The sequence below is a fragment of the Diceros bicornis genome, chromosome 3 (assembly GCF_020826845.1).
Source record: "Diceros bicornis minor isolate mBicDic1 chromosome 3, mDicBic1.mat.cur, whole genome shotgun sequence".
Lineage (NCBI taxonomy): Eukaryota > Metazoa > Chordata > Mammalia > Perissodactyla > Rhinocerotidae > Diceros > Diceros bicornis.
The window spans coordinates 97767499-97786873 of NC_080742.1; the positions used below are offsets into that span (position 1 = coordinate 97767499).

At 35.9% G+C, this 19375-nt stretch overlaps 1 protein-coding gene across 14 annotated transcripts in view; it reads right to left on the minus strand.

The window, feature by feature from the left end:
* The window catches only part of KMT2C (lysine methyltransferase 2C), a 281910-nt gene that overhangs the window by 135269 nt on the left and 127266 nt on the right, over nucleotides 1-19375 (minus strand). For all 14 annotated transcript variants that reach the window (XM_058533734.1, XM_058533631.1, XM_058533656.1 and 11 more), the window contains one exon: nucleotides 3142-3304. In XM_058533734.1, coding sequence (XP_058389717.1) covers nucleotides 3142-3304 — 163 coding nt within the window. The remainder of the gene's footprint in view (nucleotides 1-3141; nucleotides 3305-19375) is intronic.

Consider the following 19375-nt stretch of genomic DNA (forward strand, 5'->3'; position numbering starts at 1 on the left):
TCCCGGGCGTGCAACGATCCACCATTTGGCAACCCATGCTGTGGCGGTGCCCCATATAAAGTAGAGAAAGATGGACATGGATGTTAGCCCAGGGCCAGTCTTCCTCAGCAAAAAGAGGAGGATTGGCAGACGTTAGCTCAGGGCCGGTATTCCTCACAAAAAAAAAAACTCTTGGCCTTGCTCACAGACACTCTCTTTGCTGGGATTTCTTTCTAATGAGGTCCGTGTTTTTGTTAGATTTTTCAACTTTCATAAAAAGATGTCAATCTTACTCTAACTCAGCTAGCTATCACAGCATATTGCTCTACACTTAGCCAGCAGCATAAAGTATTATATTCAATATACACATATAACTTGAGACTTAGGTAAGAGCTAAAACAACTACCTTTTTATAAAGAAATTAATATACAGTCATGCACTGCACAATGACGTTTTAGTCAATGATGGACCACATGTATGATGGTGGTCTCGTAAGATTAGTACCATAGATCCCAGGCGTGTAGTAGGCTGTACCATCTAAGTTTGTGTAAGTACACTCTATGATGTTCGCACAACGACAAAATCGCCTAATGACGCATTGCTCAGAACATATCCCAGTTGTTAAGCGACACATGACTGTATACAAGGTACAATGCTACCTGATTTTCAGTGTCATTTAAGCTTCATAATAACAGTCATTTAAGATATCCCTATTTTTAAAACATATAAAGTTACGTGCCTTGTGCTATGACTCACAATAGGACAGATAGAAATATTTATGAAAGATTTTATGAAGACCATTGCATAGTCTTGTATATTGTTATAATATATTCTATCTGCAATATTCTCTATATCCTTGGATTAAGACAGATAGTCAGAAAGCTGTGTATTTAGACTGCATTGTTTAAGATCCCCAAGGAACAGAATTTACTCAATTGGGCTTTGGTTTTATACCACTGGCTCATTTTGAGGGCTGTTATAAGAGACTGCACTGTGGGATTTGTTTTTTATACTGCAAGGCAGCTACTTTAAGACAATTTTTCACTGCAGTATATAGTGTATTTTATAGTCTCAGTATCAAGTGAATTCTTGTTATATTACTACAAATCAGGCAACTGTTCATATTTCCTTCTTTGTGTTGACTGCTGGAAAGCTCTGGAGCCAAATTTGTGGCTTGGGTCTAGGAAGTATGCATTTATTTTGGGTATCAGTCTCACGATTACCTTCACTTTATCCTATCTTTATTTTCCCAAGGCCAAATTTTCTTGCTTATTTTTGGTTTTATTTTACCCTGTTCATGTATTTTTATGAGTCTCCATAAGTCTATTTTGAAACAAGGCACAGTACCAATAACTTCAGTGTATCTGTTAGCTTTATGTGGTCAGCATGAACCTTTCACTATATGCATGAAAAATGATATCAAATCATGTCACCTCAGTTCCTATACTTCATTATTTCACAAAATGACTCATGATCTCTAACATATAAATGAAGTATACACTATTAGAACATAGTCTGAAGTAGGAAGTAGCACTGCAACTAAGTAAAAACATTTCTAACATTAGAAACACAGTCATAGAAAAGTCGGCATGTTGTTTACTGAGGTCTAAAGCACAACTAAGTACAAAAGGCTGCATAAAATTTAGATTCTTAAACACATACACACTTGTTTTATTTGACTGGCAAAGTATATCATACCCAGAATATAACCACTCTGATGACTGACATGGTAGTTTGTGCACTTGGTGCAGTAACTTACTAAACGAGGTCTTAAAATAAAACCCATAACAGTTGCTATGCATGAATGTTCTTTTCTTCCCAGATTTAATAGTGTATAATCCAAAACATTTTTAAAATTTTAAATCCCTTATTAGCCTAAATACAATTTGACATGCAGTTTGCCTTACCTATAATTTGCATCTGTATGATAATTAAGGGCAATATGATTATATATGTAAACACAAAATAATGTTAACTGAAGATGAAATTATGGTACTGAACAAAGATAAAATAATGATTATGAAATCCAACTGTATTTGAGATTACTTTAGTTTATGCCTGAGGTAGCTACATTTATGCTTCACAGAGCTGGAAAAGATAGAAAAAAGCCTTTATCAACATTGGTAAGAAACAGGTAAAAGCTAACAATTAGGTAACTAAGAGGTGACTGAATAAAGCATCACCGAGATTTCACAATGAGATTGGAAACTCAATTTAATAGAGAAAAAGATCCCAAAGTATACATGCTCACTGGAAATCCACATACAGAAATGTGTCACTTAAAGATGGGGATATGTTCTGAGAAAAGATGGGGATACGTTCTGAGAAATGTGTCGTTAGGCGATGTCATCTTGTGGGGACATCACAAAGTGTAGTTACACACACCTAGATGGTCTAGCCTACCACACACCCAGGCTGTGTGATACCCATCTTAGGGGACCACCATCGTATACGTGGTCCGTTGCTGACTGAAACAATGTGGCACATGACTGCAGTAAGAAAAAGGTAAGATCTCTATTTAACGATAAACATAGGAAAGAGTTATAATTTTCTGTATAACATAAATTTCAACATTTAAACGTTTTCACCTAATTTTAAAATACTGTTTGGAAAAGAAAGAAAAAAAGCACAACTGAGGATTATAGATAACCAAGATAGGTGAATCCAGAAGAAGCACTAACAGATTTCTATTATGACTATCAGGGCTATACAATCTCCAAGAATTTCAAAAGCATATGGTAATCCTATTAATGTACATCCTGAAATAAATCTGAGTGAATCTCTTCTAATTCTCCAACTGGGTGTTTTTTTAGTGTAAAAGACACTGAATATTAACTTTTTAAATGACCTACTTTATAGTACATATTAAAATATTATATACTCAATATTTCTATATTTCTACAGTAGTTTAAAATTTTTTAAATTAGAATAAAAAACATGCAAACTATCCTTGAACTTTTGAAGAAATAACTTTTTGGATTTAACTTCAATGATATTGTTGATAATAGATTCCCACCAAGGAACTCTGGCAAAGATCACAGAGATTACCAAGATTATGTAATATTACCTTTTAAGTAGAATAACATTTACGGAATTTATAACATTTGTAATTTTAGGTAAATTTGCTGATAAATATTTAAAAACACATCTGTATAAACTTACATCTCTCAGGAGCTTGGTCAATGTGTTCTGGACAAAGAAGGAAGCAGTGACTGGAATCCTGGAAGGTGCCAGCTCCAGCAGCACAAGGATAATGGTACATCTGGGTACATTTCTCTTCACAGCATTTGATAGTGGCTCCAAGGTGCTTACAAAATGCACATCGCTGAAAGGGGCAAAGGGGAAAGAAATCTCTTTATAAAACCTGGAAAAGGAACATTCACATGCGGGGCTAGGCAGCTATAAAAAAGTCTTTACACATTACTAGTACAACAATTTGAACCTGCAGAATACCAGATAAAGGATCGGTTAAAAATAATAAAACCGGGCCGGCCCCGTGGCTTAGTGGTTAAGTGCACGCGCTCTGCTGCTGGCGGCCTGGGTTCGGATCCCGGGCGCACACCGACGCACCGCTTCTCTGGCCATGCTGAGGCCGCGTCCCACATACAGCAACTAGAAGGATGTGCAGCTATGACATACAACTATCTACTGGGGCTTTGGGGGGAAAAATAAATAAATAAAATTATTTAAACAAATAAATAAATAAATAAAAAATAGTAATAATAAAAGGTAAGGTACCCAGTTCAGTGCTTGGTGTAATACAGATTACTCCTTCCATTCAAGTTTAGCAAGTTAGCATTTCACTTTTTTTTCTATTGACTTTGTCAAAACCATACAATTAATTTTTTTAAATTAGTAATACTGTTTAAAAAGCAGGTTTCTAGTTGAGGGTTAACAGTGTTTAAATCCCACCAATAAACAGATAATATGAATATATATTATTTACAAAATCTCTTACTATTTATCACCCTGCCTAAAATCAATATGAAGTAAACTAGTCAATCATAGCATAAATTAATGAGGGACACCTATATGGTTAAAGGAACACACACAAATCTACACATTTCACCGTAGCAAACAGTTTCAACTTTCTCTTTTTTTTTTCTTTGCAGGGGAGGATTTGCCCTGAGCTAATATCTGTTACCAATCTTCCTCCTTTTTCTTCCTTTTTTCATCCCCAAAGCCCCAGTACATAGCTGTGTACAGTTGTAAACTCTTCTGGTTCTCTGTCCTCTGGTTCACCACTGACAGACGAGTGGTGTGGTTCCACAGCCGGGAAACAAACCCGGGCTGACAAAGCGGTGAGAGCACCGAACTTTAACCACTAGGCCATCAGGGCTGGCTCTCAAGTTTCTTAATAAAAACTGGGAATGTGTAGAAAAATGAAGTCATCCAGGTATCTCCTTTTTCCCCCCATTTCAATCTGCCTCTGCTACTCTCTTAACAAGTGGTACAACCAAAGAAATAGCTCCAAACGAACCACAGGGGAAGTCAAGGACAACCGAATGTACGAGAAGTCAGTACGAATTCTCTACAATGCTGCATTTACTTACCCAGCTTTCCCTAAGGATGATTAATGAACTCATCCTTATCCTCCGAAGCCCATTTTGGGTATCATTTTCTTTGTGGAGCCTTTCTGGGTGGCCTGCATCACACAGTATAAAATCTGTCTCTCTATAGAAGATGCCTACCTGTCTACCTTGCATATACTTCTATTTTAGTATTTATGCCATTGCATGGTAATTATTTATTTCTTTTTTTCATTCTAGTCCAAGATCCTTGAGTAGGCACCAGACTGAACTATCTTTGTATCCATAGCACCAAGAATGCTGCTTGACATAGAAAGACCCTAATAAACAGGTGTTCGTATTTATATTCACTAAATGGACTTTACCTTTGGCAATCTCATTTGAACGTGTGGCTCAGGAATAGCATAGCTGAAACAACTGAAGTCAAATGGGACAATCTGTGGTCAATGGAGCCTCATGTAACAGGAAGAGTTGCTAACGTTGCTGTGAATATCTTCACGTGCTAATATACTGATTCTATATTCTACTAGTCAATCACAGAATACAACAGTTTTTAAATTATAATTGATTTCAACATTTCATGTATAAATTTACAAAATATGTCACATGCCATCAAACTCTTCCTCATAACCACCAGTCCATTATACTGAACCAATATCAGGAAGCCTAGTGTCTCTTGGCGTGTCTTCTACACATTTTGAGTGCAGTAAGCAGACCACTATAGCTTCTAAGTAACTTGTAAACACTAGTTATATTTGTGGCATTTAGTTTTATATGACGTCCACAAAACCACAGACTAACACACATTTCAGTTCTCCTTTTGTACTCAAGGGTGTTACTGCATTAAAAAGACAGAAAAAAAGAAATAAAGCCTTATTTCTCTTCATTGATAAGTGTAATAACCATCTTTTTCCAAACTGGATACATTTTTATGTTATAAACTCCCAAGTATCTAAATATGTTTTGTATGTTAACAGAACCCAGAATTTACACATATGTAACATGTAGGTAGTCTTGAGTATCCTTTTGTCATACTGGAAAGGCCAAGAAAATGTTGAGGGAAGAAAGTACATTTATATGTCCAATCAATCACTAAAAAGTTTTTATATTAATTCGTTAGCATAACAAAATAATTTCTGCTAAACTGTTAAAATATAGACTCTTTTATTTTTACAGCATATGGCAAGTTGTACAGAAGCACTAAAAATAATTTTGGCAAATAAAATATAACGACTTTTATTTAAGTGCATAATAAGGAAACAAAATAATTTAAATTGATCCTTTTCCCAATGTCTCTATCATTTTAGAAACATTAACACGTTCTCTTAATCACATTTGCAATGGAAAATATTACATGACATTAGCTCAATTACTATGAGAAGTCCTGGAATGTATCCAATGGACCAATTTACAATAAAATACAGATATATCAGGGAATGAAAGAAGGAAAATAAAATACTAACTGCATTTATTCCATCAGACCAATTTACAATAAAATACAGATATATAAGGGAATAAACAAAGGAAAATAAAATACTAACTGCATTTAAGTGAATGCTTCACACCCATCTGTTATAATTACTTAGCTAATGAAAGACATTTGGCATTGAAAGAAAATGTATATTTTACATATAAGCTGGAATACATCTTTTTGAACCAAATAAAAAGCATTTGTAAAACTGTAGAAAATATCAAAGAATAAATTTCCACAGGGAACTTCTGTAACATCAGCACTCTCATACACCACACATTAGAAATCGGGGCGAGAAAGGTAAGATAAGTAGCACTTAAAATGGTTTACCAACTAAACAATTTATTTGAATCAATATTTAAAACTCCTAAATAGCATTTTTTCTACTTTTTTTAATCATTAAAGAAAGAGAAGGAAAGGAAGAAAAAAAGTGCTTTAATATCTTTTGACATTAGTCCAAGAACACATTAAAAAAAAAAAAACTCTCAATGAGAATTCATATTGCCAACTGTAAGAATGGGTCTGAGGGCCGGCCCCAAGGCTTGGCGGGTAAGTGCGCGCTCTCCGCTACTGGCGGCCTGGGTTCAGATCCCGGGCGCGCACTGACGCACTGCTTCTCTGGCTATGCTGAGGCCGTGTCCCACATACAGCAACTAGAAGGATGTGCAACTATGACATACAACTATCTACTGGGGCTTTGGGGAAGAAAAAAAAAAGGAGGAGGATTGGCAATAGATGTTATTAGCTCAGAGCCGGTCTTCCTCAGCAAAAAGAGGAGGATTAGCATGGATGTTAGCTCAGGGCTGATCTTCCTCACAAAACAAAACAAAAAAAGAATGAGTCTGAGGGAACTTCCAAAATTTTATTTCATTAGACTGAAATAAGAAAGGATCTCTCAAAATGAATCTATATCACAAAGCAAAACAGAATCAACAAAATTTCAGAGACTGAGGTAACAGATGAGTTATGAAATAGTAACAAGAAATCTGAGGATATTCCAAACCTCATTCAATTAATTATCAAGTATTTATTCTGTATTAACTATGGCAATGGGCTAAGTGCTCTAAGAAATATCAAATATTATTAAATTTTCCACACACCAAACTATTTTGAATCTTTAACAAAAATTTCTTCTTACTAGTCAACTGGGATTCTCCCAGAATGTAGTAATAAAGAATGAAGACAGAAAGTAAAAGAAAAAAGTAAAATGACATAGGAAATTGATCTAGAAGGTCCAATGTCTGTTTAACAAAAGTACCAGGAGAGAAAATAGAAGAAAGATTACAATCAGAGAAATTATTCTAGAAGAAAATTTATGAAAATATTTAGTAATAAGACCTACCATCTATTCAGCATAATCTCCACTTAGATGAAGAAGCTGAAAGAGTCTTTATCTCTCTTCCTTTATCTCTGTATAACAACAAAAGCACCTACTCTTAATGTGTGTCACATTGCCTCACTACACAGAAAATACCGGCTTCAGATTAAGATGTCTTACAGCCAGAAACATTGGCAAGATAACAAGGCAAGAAACATTTTTAAGATAAGGATAAAGGAAAAATTCTAGGAGCCTCACAAAAAAGAAAGCAGGTCATTTGCAAAGAAAGGAGAATTACTTCTCATTAGCAATATCAAACTCAAAAGCAAAAAAGAGCAGTATCTTCCAAGGTCTACAAAAAAACTTTAAAACTAAAATTTAAATACCTGCTAAGTTAATATTCAAGTCCATGGATAATAAATGTAAATAAGTTAAATTTCCTATTATAAAAGCAACTTTCAAAATGTACAAAATATACTTTATACACACACGGTATATATAAATCTACATACACATTTTATTTATGTATATGTACACATATACACACACATATATGTGTGGGTATACATATATGTATATGTATTTATATGTGCATGAGGCACAGTGACACAGGAAATTCAAAAATAAAGAGCTAGAGGAAAAAGCACAGACAGGGCCGGCCCCATGGCTTGGCGGTTAAGTGCTCACACTCTGCTGCTGGTGGCCCGGGTTCAGATCCCGGGCGAGTACTGACTCACTGCTTCTCCGGCCATGCTGAGGCCACGTCCCACATACAGCAACTAGAAGGACGTGCAGCTATGACATACAACTATCTACTGGGGCTTTGGGGGAAAAAATAAATAAATAAATAAAATTATAAAAAAAAAAAAAAAGAAAAAGCACAGACAAATGCTATCAAAAAGAAAGCAGGTATAGCAATAGTGATTGCAAAGAAAATAGGATCCAAACCAAAAAGCAGTGAACAGGGCAAAGATAAAGTTCACATTAAAATAAGTCTTATGTTATAGTGTAAATTCCAACAGAAGAAAAAACAGTTATTAAAGTTTATGTACCTAATGAATTTCTTTGACATATAAAAGTAAAACTGAGTAGAACTACATGAATAGATTAGACTTTAACATGGCTCTCAGAAATCACGAGATTAAGTAAATACGAAATAAAGAATTTAGTAACAATGATCAAGTTGGATTCAAGCTTACACACAGATACACAGATCTCTGTATTCCAAAAATAGGGAATGCATACTCTATCCAAAAATAGGGAATGCATACTCTATTCAAATATATGAGGGGCTGGCCCGGTGGCGCAAGCGGTTAAGTGCGCGTGCTCCGCTGCGGCAGCCCGGGGTTCGCTGGTTCGGATCCCGGGCGCACACCGACACACTGCTTGGCAAGCCATGCTGTGGCGGCGTCCCATATAAAGTGGAGGAAGATGGGCACAGATGTTAGCCCAGGGCCGTCTTCCTCAGCAAAAAAAGAGGAGGATTGGCAGATGTTAGCACAGGGCTGATCTCCTCACAAAAAAAAATAAAAAAATAAAAAAAAATTAAAAAAAATAAAAAATATATGTACACAGAATTATTTTTAATTCACCATATTTATGGCCATTAAAAAAAGGCCACAAATTCAAAAAATCAGGTATTTCCTAGGCCATCTTCAAAAAAAGCAGGTATGTCCTCAACCTAACACATTAATAATTATAAATTCACAATATAAGGATAAACTCCCAAATCTATCCACTAGAAGCATTTAAAAATCCTTTTAACAGATTTTTTAAAAACAAAAGAAAAAAACGTATTATTTTTTGAAATGATTAAATAAGAAACATGTCAAAATCTTTGAAATGTAGGCAAATTTGGTTCAAAAGAAAAAAATATAGCTTGAAAAATGCAAACCTCAAGACCAAACAATAAAAATAAATGAAGCTAGATTTAAAAGCTGAAGCCAGTAACAAAGAGCAAATAATGTGTGAGAGTAGCCATCTAAGGAAGTAAACCCAACCTAACATAAGTGTTCAGGAAGATGTTATTAATGAGACTCAGGTGTTTAAGTCTCTATCAAAAGAACTAGTGCATACTTTAGAAAGACATGCCTAAAATAGAATTGATTGAAATAAAAATCAATCTATCAAACTATTTTGTATATGAATTGGCCTGAAGTAACGAATATCTTGATCAGTGATTGGTTGTTGTTGGTCTGGCCCAGTTAATTATTCTAGCTTGTATACTATTTTTGTGTGTGTGTGTAAGATCAGCCCTGAGCTAACATCCATGCTAATCCTCCTCTTTTTTTTTTTTGCTGAGGTAGACCGGCTCTGCGCTAACATCTATTGCCAATCCTCCTCCGTTTTTTTTTTTTTTTTACCCCCCAAAGCCCCATAGATAGTTGTATGTCATAGCTGCACATCCTTCTAGTTGCTGTATGTGGGACGCAGCCTCAGCATGGCCAGAGAAGTGGTGCGTCGGTGCGCGCCCGGGATCCGAACCCAGGCCGCCAGTAGCAGAGCGCGCACACATTTAACCACTATAGCTTGTGTACTATTAAACATACATTTCTGACTGAAACCTCTGCTAAAAAAATAACATTACAAAATCAAAATGGACATTGCTAAGATGTTTCTCCTGCCAGTATCTCTCCTTTCTGACCCAGTCTCCTCACTGCTGTCACAGTCATCGATCTAAGGGAATCCCCGACACCTGTGGATCAGGTCCAAACTCCTCAAGACGGCATTTGTGGTAGGCAGACTTCTGAAATGCCTGCCCCTAACCAAAATGTCTCATCATAATAATCCAGAGACTGTGAATATGATGAAATATCATGCCAGAGACTATGCCACATAACATGGCAAAGGGATTCTGCAGATGCGATTAAGGCTACTGATCAACTAATTTTGAATTACTCAAAGGGAGATTAGTCTAATCTAATCACACAATTCCTTTAAAAGCAGAGAGTTTTCTCCAGCTGGTAGAAAAAAGGAAAATCAGAGAAATTCAAAGCAAGTGAAGGATTCAATACATCATTGCTGTCTTTGAAGATAAAAGGAGCCACATACGAGGACCAGGGGGTGGCCTCTAGGGGCTGAGAAAGGACAGCAGCCAATAAAGAAACGGGGACCTCAGTCTAACCACTGCACAGAACTGAATTCTGCCCTCACCTAGTAAGCTTAGAAGAGGGTGCTTCCTCAGGGCCTCTAGATAAGCACTGAGCTTAGCAGACATCTTAATCTGAGCCTTGTGAGACCCTAAACAAAAAGCACAGTTGAGCCTGTCCAAACTTCTGACCTACAGAAGTATGATCTAATAAATGGGTGCTGTTTTAGGCCAATAAATTTATGGGAATTTGTTATACAGCAATAGCTAACAAATAGAGCATGTCAAGGCCCTCTGTGGTTTGGTCTCTGCCAAATCACTATTATATTTTTAAGAATTTTTTTACATTATACTTACATTACACAACATCTTCCTTACTCAACACTATGAAGTAAACAGGGTAAATATTTTAAACTCAATCTTAGAAATGAAGGAGCAAAATTTCAGAGAGACTTTCCTAAGACAAGCATTCCTGAACCAAGCTTTCTAAGCCCACAAATGTGCCCTCTACCTATTCGGTCAAATTGTAAATGCTCCAGTTGATAGTAACATACATAACTCAGAAGCTCTAAACAACCAGACCTAACAGCCACATAACTATAAATAAAAACATGAATAAATCTAACCACATAAAACTTTTAAACTTTTATATGGTGAAAACACACACACATCTCAGAAAAATCAAATGCCAAAAAAAATTTTTTTTAGGGGCCAGCCCCGTGGCTTAGCGGTTAAGTGTGCGCGCTCCACTACTGGCAGTCCGGGTTCGGATCCCGGGTGCGCACTGATGCACTGCTTGTCCGGCCATGCTGGGGCCGCGTCCCACATACAGCAACTAAGAGGATGTGCAACTATGACATACAACTATCTACTGGAGCCTTGGGAAGAAAAGGGGAAAAAAGGAGGAGGATTGGCATGGATGTTAGCTCAGGGCTGATCTTCCTCACAAAAAAAAAAAAAAAAAAAATTTAAATAACCTGCAATTTGAATTACAAATGTCTAGTATCCTGGATATATAAAAGTAAAGCTTATAAATTATAAAAATGAGTATGACTTAAAAATAGACAATGACAGTTTATAGAAGCATATAATTTAGGGAAGACATAAAGGCCAATTATACTTAATATATAGGATTTAGTGAGCACTTTTATTTTCCAGCAACTAGGCCAAGTACTTTACAAGAACTACCTTATTCACGTCTAACCACCACCACTTTCGGTAGCTAGCATTACTTCTCATTTTATAAATGAAGCACAGAGAAGTTAAACTCCTTGCCCACATTCACAAAACAAGGAAGTGAAAGGGGAATTGAACTCAAGGAGTTCATAACTAGTTAGATACAGGTAACTTATGCAAATTCCATTAATTGACTATAAGAACATACTGAGTATTCTGTCTTGTTTAACATAATCACTCTCACTTAGGTTATAAGAAGGCAGCCACTTTTGGATTAGAATTTCGTAATATATTAATCCTCAGTGCCTACCAAAAGAAATATACTGAAATATTCATAAAATACAATAATAGTCCCAAATTGAAAAGCCCCCAAATGTCCAACGATAAAATGGATAAATTATGGTACTCTCACGACAAAATACTATACAAAAATGAGAACAAATGAATGACAATTACAAGTAATGACAACTACAAGCAACAGTTTGGATGAATCTCACAAACATAATGGTGTGTGAAAAAAGACAGACAGAAAACAGTACTTACTGTATGAGTCCAATTATATAGAGTACAAAAACAGGCAAAACCAATCACGGTGTTAGCAGTGATAACAGTGCTTGCCTATGGGGAGACAGAAGTGACCAAAAGGAGGCAGGAAAGGGATTTCTGGGGTGCTATTATTTGTTTCCTGATCTGACTTCAGTGTTCTTAGAAATGTACACCTATAATAAGTGCATTTTGCTGTATATGCATTATACTTCAGCAAGAAGTTTTTTAGAAAATTAAGAGAATTTTAGGTAAAGACCAAACTTTTAGAGGAAAATATTTGCCCTTTTCTTTCTCACAGGAAATTCTATATAAATACTAGTACTCTACATGATGTGTTTCTAAAGGTGGATTAAGATTTCTTATTCTTCTCAAGTAACTTGTAGTATATTATACTAAGATATTAACTAGGAGAATCATACAGATGAATACACTGTAAATCTAATTCCAAGATATTTGTCCCTAGTCAAAAGAAAAAGGATACACACAACTACCACATGAACTACCCATTATTTGGTTATTCCTAAAAGCACAAAATGAAGTAGTAAACGTTATGAATCACGCGTTATAACAAGAAGACTGTTTGAAAATTAGGGTTTTTAAAAATTAAACATTTTAATTTAAACATGTTCGTTTAACACGATACTAAAGTTAGTAAGATAACATTGCATATTAGAGAAAAGAGTTAAAACTTCAAAAAGAGAGAAGGAATTTAAAAGCTTTCATATGAGGACAAGTAAATACAGACATAGTAAGATCAAATTTCATTAGATGCATTTAAATCACGTCCTTTAAGAACATAAGAACAGATACATTTGCATGGTTTTTGATCCAAAACCTTGATGTCAATTGGCAGTTAGGCTACACTTAAAACTAAAAGAAGGGTGTCCATCTTCTTAAAAGATTCCAACAATAATACAAGAACTTCTATTCTTACGAACAGTACACTGATAGAATGAGGTTATCCAAACAGAAGTTATATATATGAAAAGCTAATAAATATATCCACACATGGAGTCAATACAGATAAACCAGATTCTGGATGAATGAAACTCTTGTATATGACTCTGAAAATCAAACTGTGGTTTCCATCTGTCTCATAGAGAGAAATGATAGAGCAGACTTCCATTACTCTCCACAGACAAAATGTTACTTACCAAGTCAGAACAATTAGTAAAAATGATTATCACAGAGGTACAATCAGTAAAAATAATTAATATTAATACCATAAATTAAAATACTTGTAGCAGCTGAATTATGTATCAAGAGTATTTACATAATCACAGCAAATAACTTAACTCAAAGTATCATGTACACCACTAGTGGGCTCAAAAAATGATGACAAAATACAAAGAAAATATTAAATCTCATTATTGATCTACTAGCTTTGAATGTTTAACACTAGTATAGTTATTTTCTATTTCTTTTAAATTAATGCATAAACAACTTTTCTTCTTTTAATAACTTTTTCAGTTAGAGGAAAAATTAATTAAAATTAAAAGATACAATTATAGATTGGGTAGGGGAATTAAAAAATATGCTATAAAGAGCTATTGACTTATATTGAAAAATAACAATACAAACTCATGATTTTGAAAAAAGTATCTTGGGCTGGCCCCGTGGCTTAGCTGGTTAAGTGCACGCGCTCCGCTACTGGCGGCCCGGGTTCGGATCCCGGGGGCACACCAACACATTGCTTCTCCAGCCATGCTGAGGCCATGTCCCACATACAGCAACTAGAAGGATGTGCAACTACTATGACATACAACTATCTACTGGGGCTTTTGGGAACAAAAAAAAAAAAAGAGGAGGATTGGCAATAGAGGTTAGCTCAGGGCTGATCTTCCTCACAAAAAAAAGAAAGAAAAAAGTATCTTTTCTATGTGTGGTTTATTTTTGACCATGAGTCAAAATAATTCGAGAGAACGATAGTCTTTTAGGATGATGCTGGAACAACTTAATATCAACATGGAAAACAAAGAAACTTGAACCTTATCTCATATTCTCATATCATACATGTAATTTAACTATAAAATGGATAAATAATCTAAAAGTAACATTGGAATATGCAAAGATTTTTTTATATAAGGTATAAGGAGCATAACCCATAAAAGAAAAAATTTACAAAACGACAAACTTTATCAAAATTAAACCCTCTGCTCTTCAAAAAACACTAAGCAAATGAAAACAAGACACGGACTAGGCAAAAATATTTACAAATCACATCTGTAATAAATGACTTCTATGAAGAATATACAAAAAAACTCTCACAACTCAATAGTAAGGAGAAGACAAACAAATCAATCGGAAAAAAGGGGTCGGTAGCGGCAAAAGATTTGAACAGACACTTCACTGAAGATACGCAATGGCAAATAAGTACACGAAGATGTTCCATTTCACTACTCATCAGGAAACACAAAGCAAGTCCACAATGAAATACCACTAAATACCAACCAGAAAGGCTGAAATTTAGAAACACTGACAATATCCAGTGCTAGCAACTATGCAGAACAATTGGAACTCTCACACCTTACTGGGGGAAACGGAAAAGTACATAGGCACTTGTGAAGAAACTGTGAAACTCTTTTCCGAAGTTAAACATATACTTTCCAACAAATCAGCCAATTCCAGTCCTCATTATTTACACAAGAAAAATGAAGAGATACATCACGCTGCATAAACATTCATAGCAGCTTTACAAATAATAGCCAAAAACCAGAGGAAATATCTCAGCTGGTGAATGGATGAATATCAAAACCATTATGATAAGTACAGACAGAAAAGATGACATACTGTATGATTCCACTTATATATCACTCAAAAGGCAAAACTACAGGGAGAGGAACAGATCAGTGATTGCCAGGAGCCAGAGTGGTGGGAGGGGACAGACCTCAAAGGGTCATGAGAGAACTTTTTGGGGTGAAGGAAATATTCTCTATCTTGACCATGAGATAGTTACACACGTGACTACGTATTTCTGAAAACACGTTTAACTGTACCCTTAAAAGTGGTGAACCATATTGTATGTAAAATATACCTTAATAAAAGAATAACTCACACAGAAAAAAACAAATTTATTTATTTATTGGGTAATGGCAGACAGGCTAGTATCAGAATAACTCTCTTGAAAATAAAATTTGTAAAATCTGAATAAAATATAAAACCTACTACTTGAAGTCACTTATGAATAACGAAAGCAGGCTGGAATGGAAGGACATTGGACCCTTGAAAGAAAAGATCACTTGCTTAGATTGGTGTTTAAACAGATTTCAACTAAGGACATTTCCTAGTGTGCATGGCATGGGGAGAGTGGTACTTCTAGACCTCAGACAAAAAAGCTTCAGCCTGGGGCTGGCCCGGTGGCACAGCGGTTAAGTTCCCATACTCTGCTTCTGCAGCCCAGGGTTCACTGGTTTGGATCCTGGGCAGGGACCTATGCACCGCTCATCAAGCCATGCTGAGGGGGCGTCCCACATAGAGCAACTAGAAGGATGCACAATTATGACATACAACTATCTACTGGGGCTTTGGGGAGGAAAAAAAGGAAAAAAGGAGGAAGACTGGCAACAGATGTTAGCTCAAGGCCAATCTTCCTCAAAAAATAAATAAATAAATAAAATTTAAAAAAAAAAAAAAAGCTTCAGCCTTACTGGTGTGAGAAGACAGATTAAGTTCAACAATACTAGAAAGGATGGAAACTGAGGGGAAAGCCACCGAGAAGGGAGCTCCTAAACCTGAATAAACTCTCAAATCTTTGTTACACCCCCAATACGTACATTCCCAGACTCTAAGCAGCTCAGGGAAAGCAACAGCTGAACTGCTAAAAGAACTGAGCAGATATTTCTGATGTTGCCAACAGCTGGAATGATGTACTCTGGAGTGTAAGTCCAGCCATAATAAAAGCTCTCAGAAAAAAGAAACTTGACATTGAACAAAACAAGATAATAGAATCTAGTATCTACAGCCTGTCATCTAAAATTTTCAGTATTCAATAAAAATTCCTAGACATGTGGAAAAAAGTAGGAAAATGGGACTCACAATGAAGAAAAATAATATTCAATAGAAAATGACAAGATAAAGTCTTTAAGCAGGAGGAGAGTAATAGAAGAGACATGAAAATTACAAAGTAAAACCCAATGGAAATTCTACAAGTAGGAATTATAGAAATTTAAACTAAAAATTTCAGCGGATGGGCTTACCAAGAGCTTGGACATGACAGAAGAAATGGACAGTGACCCTGAAAATAAATGAATTGTTTATCCATTCTGAGGAACTGAAATTATTGAAAAATAAATTAACAGAGCCTCAGAAACCTATGTGACAATAACAAATACACTAACATGTATGTAATCGGCATTGCAGAGGAAGAAGAGAGAGAAAATGGAACATAAAAAGAATAAGAAATAAAGGTCAAACTTTTCACAAATTTGGTGAAAAAAATCAACTTAGAGTTTTAAGAAGTTCAGCAAACTCCAAGCAGAAAGAATATCACACCTAGGCACATCACAGTCAGACTGCTGAAAACCAAAGATAAAGAGAAAATCCTGAAAGCACCCAGAGAATATCAAAACATTATATACACAGGAATAATGATACTATTGACACCTGACTTCCCATCAGGAACAACGGAAGACAGGAAACAATGCAAGAACATCTTTTAAGTGCTGAAAGAAGAAAAATACGTCAACCCAGAATTTTAAACTCAGAAAAGAAAAATAGTCTTCAAAAATAAACGCAGACTTCCACTTCCAGACAAAGTAAAGGAGATTCACTTTTCCCTGTATTTTACACTAAGTACAGCTAAAACCCACACAAGACAAACACAAGAAGACACTAAAAGGTAGAGAGAAGGCAGTAGACCAACATGGGCCTCAGGTGCTAAAGAACGAAAAAAAGCACCAATTCCCTAGCTTTGCTTTCTAATTCGTATAGATAAGAAGAGGTGCTGAAGAAGCCAACAACCCAGAAACACTAACAGGTACACACATCAAAAGAAGCCTAAGAAATGCCTGCCGTCTCTAACCAAAAGAGCAGGAAAGTGGCAGGCTAGCAAGACAGAAAACTGTTAGACGATAACCAACATATGCAAGCCAAACACCACAGAAGAAGTCCAAGCCACACACTCATCAGCAAAGGCCAAAGGGCGAACCTAGATATCCCCTGCCCCTCACACACAGGGCAGCATCACAGAGGCCAGGACATTCATACCCACTGGACAGGACAAAGGCCTCCTCCCTCCACAGTGTCACTGGAGGAAAAGTGGGGAGCCTGAATTCAACATCCACCCAATGATAATGAGGTGTCCCTACGCCTATCCCTCCCCATGGGGTGGTGGCAGGGGATGCCTACTAAACAATCAGAACTTAAGCCACTGCCCAGAGGTAACACGCCACCCCCACTCCCACCGCAGGGTCAGTGGGGCCAAGTGAAGAGCAGGAACCTTCTGAGCCAGGGCAACACCTGCGAGGCATAGAGGAGAGTCTGCATTTCACTCTTGCCCAGCATTCACCAGAGGCTCCTCCTCAACAATGTCAATGGAAGCCGATTATGGAAGTGGAGCCTATACACACATCTGGGAGTAACAAAGAGGTACCATCCCTTTTGTTTTTTACCCCAAAAGCACAGTTTCAGACAAGACCTGATAAAAAAGGGGGGAGGGTAAATAAAATACAGACTTTCATAACATAATAATCAAAATGTAAAGGATTCAATCAAAAAATAACTTATACTATAACAAGAACCAGGAAAATCTCAATGGGAACGAGAGAAGACAGTACATATGAACACTCAGAAGACAGATGTAAGAATTATCTACCAAATATTTTAAAGTATACACTATAAAATGGCTTCAACAATAAATTATGAACAAGCTTGAAGCAAATGAAAAAAATAATACAGAGTTTCAGCAAAGAAACAAAGTCTTGGCGAAGAAATATACACAATGGAATACTACTCAGCCATAAGAAACGATGAAATCCAGCCATTTGTGACAACATGGATGGACATTGAGGGTATAATGCAAAGTGAAATAAGTCAGAAGGAGAAGGTCAAATACTGTATGATTTCCTTCATTAAGTAGTAGATAATAACAACAATAAACAAACACATAGGGACAGAGATTGGATTGGTGGTTACCAGAGGGGAAGGGGGGAGGGAAGAGGGTGAAAGGGATAATTCGGTACATGTGTGTGGTGATGGGTTGTAATTAGTATTTTAGTGGTGAACATGATGTAATCTATGCAGAAATAGAAGTACAATGATGTACACCTGAAACTTTTACAATGTTATAAACCAATGTTACTGCAATAAACAAAAAATTAAAAAAAAAAAAGAAACAAATGGAAAGTTTAGAAGTGACAAATACACTAACTAAAGCACTAACTGAAAAGGCTTAACAATGGAATGAAGAAATTACTCAGCCTGAACAAGTGAGAAAATAGACTGATAATGATTTGAAATGACATCTTCATCACAAAGTAACCTTTTATTATGTATTTGGTCTACATCTGGACTTTGTGTTCTGTTCCAGCAATCTGATTATTCAGGAACCTAATGCCACAGTTCTAATTGTAGTTTTCCTGATATGTTTTTAACATCCGTAAGGGCTACTCTCTCTTCATTTTTCTTTAAGGATAGTTCCAGCTGTTTTTATTCTTTTTTTCCTATTGAAATTTAAATCTTACAAAAATTGCATTAAGTTTATACATTAAGTTAGGCGATATTAGCATCTTCCTATACAAGGACATGGCATGCTTTTATTCTTTTTGCTTCTTTATTGTGAAACATATCACACACATAGAAGAGTGTATTTTTACAATTTAAAGAATTCTCAAGAGAACATCTATGTACCAACACAAAGGATAAGACAAGAATCTTGCCAGTGAAACCATTCTTATGATTATTCCTGTCCTCTCTCCATAGGTAACTACTATCATGGGTTTTGTGGTAATTAATCTTTTGCTTGTCTTCAGATTTCTTACTAGCTACATATATATCTCTAAGCAATATAATTTAGTTTTGTTTGAGGTTCATTTAAATAGAAACATACTATAGGAATTCTTTTGTGACTTAGCTTCAATTCAACATACATTCATGGGAATCAACCATTTGATTTCTGTAGCTGTAGTCCATGCATTTTCATTGCTATACAGTATTCCCTTCGATGAATACATCACAATCTAGTTACCTAAAAATTTGCATTGCTTCCAGTTTGTAGCGTAGCTATCATTTAAAAAAAAAAAAAAGCTACCCTATACATTCTTCTACATGTA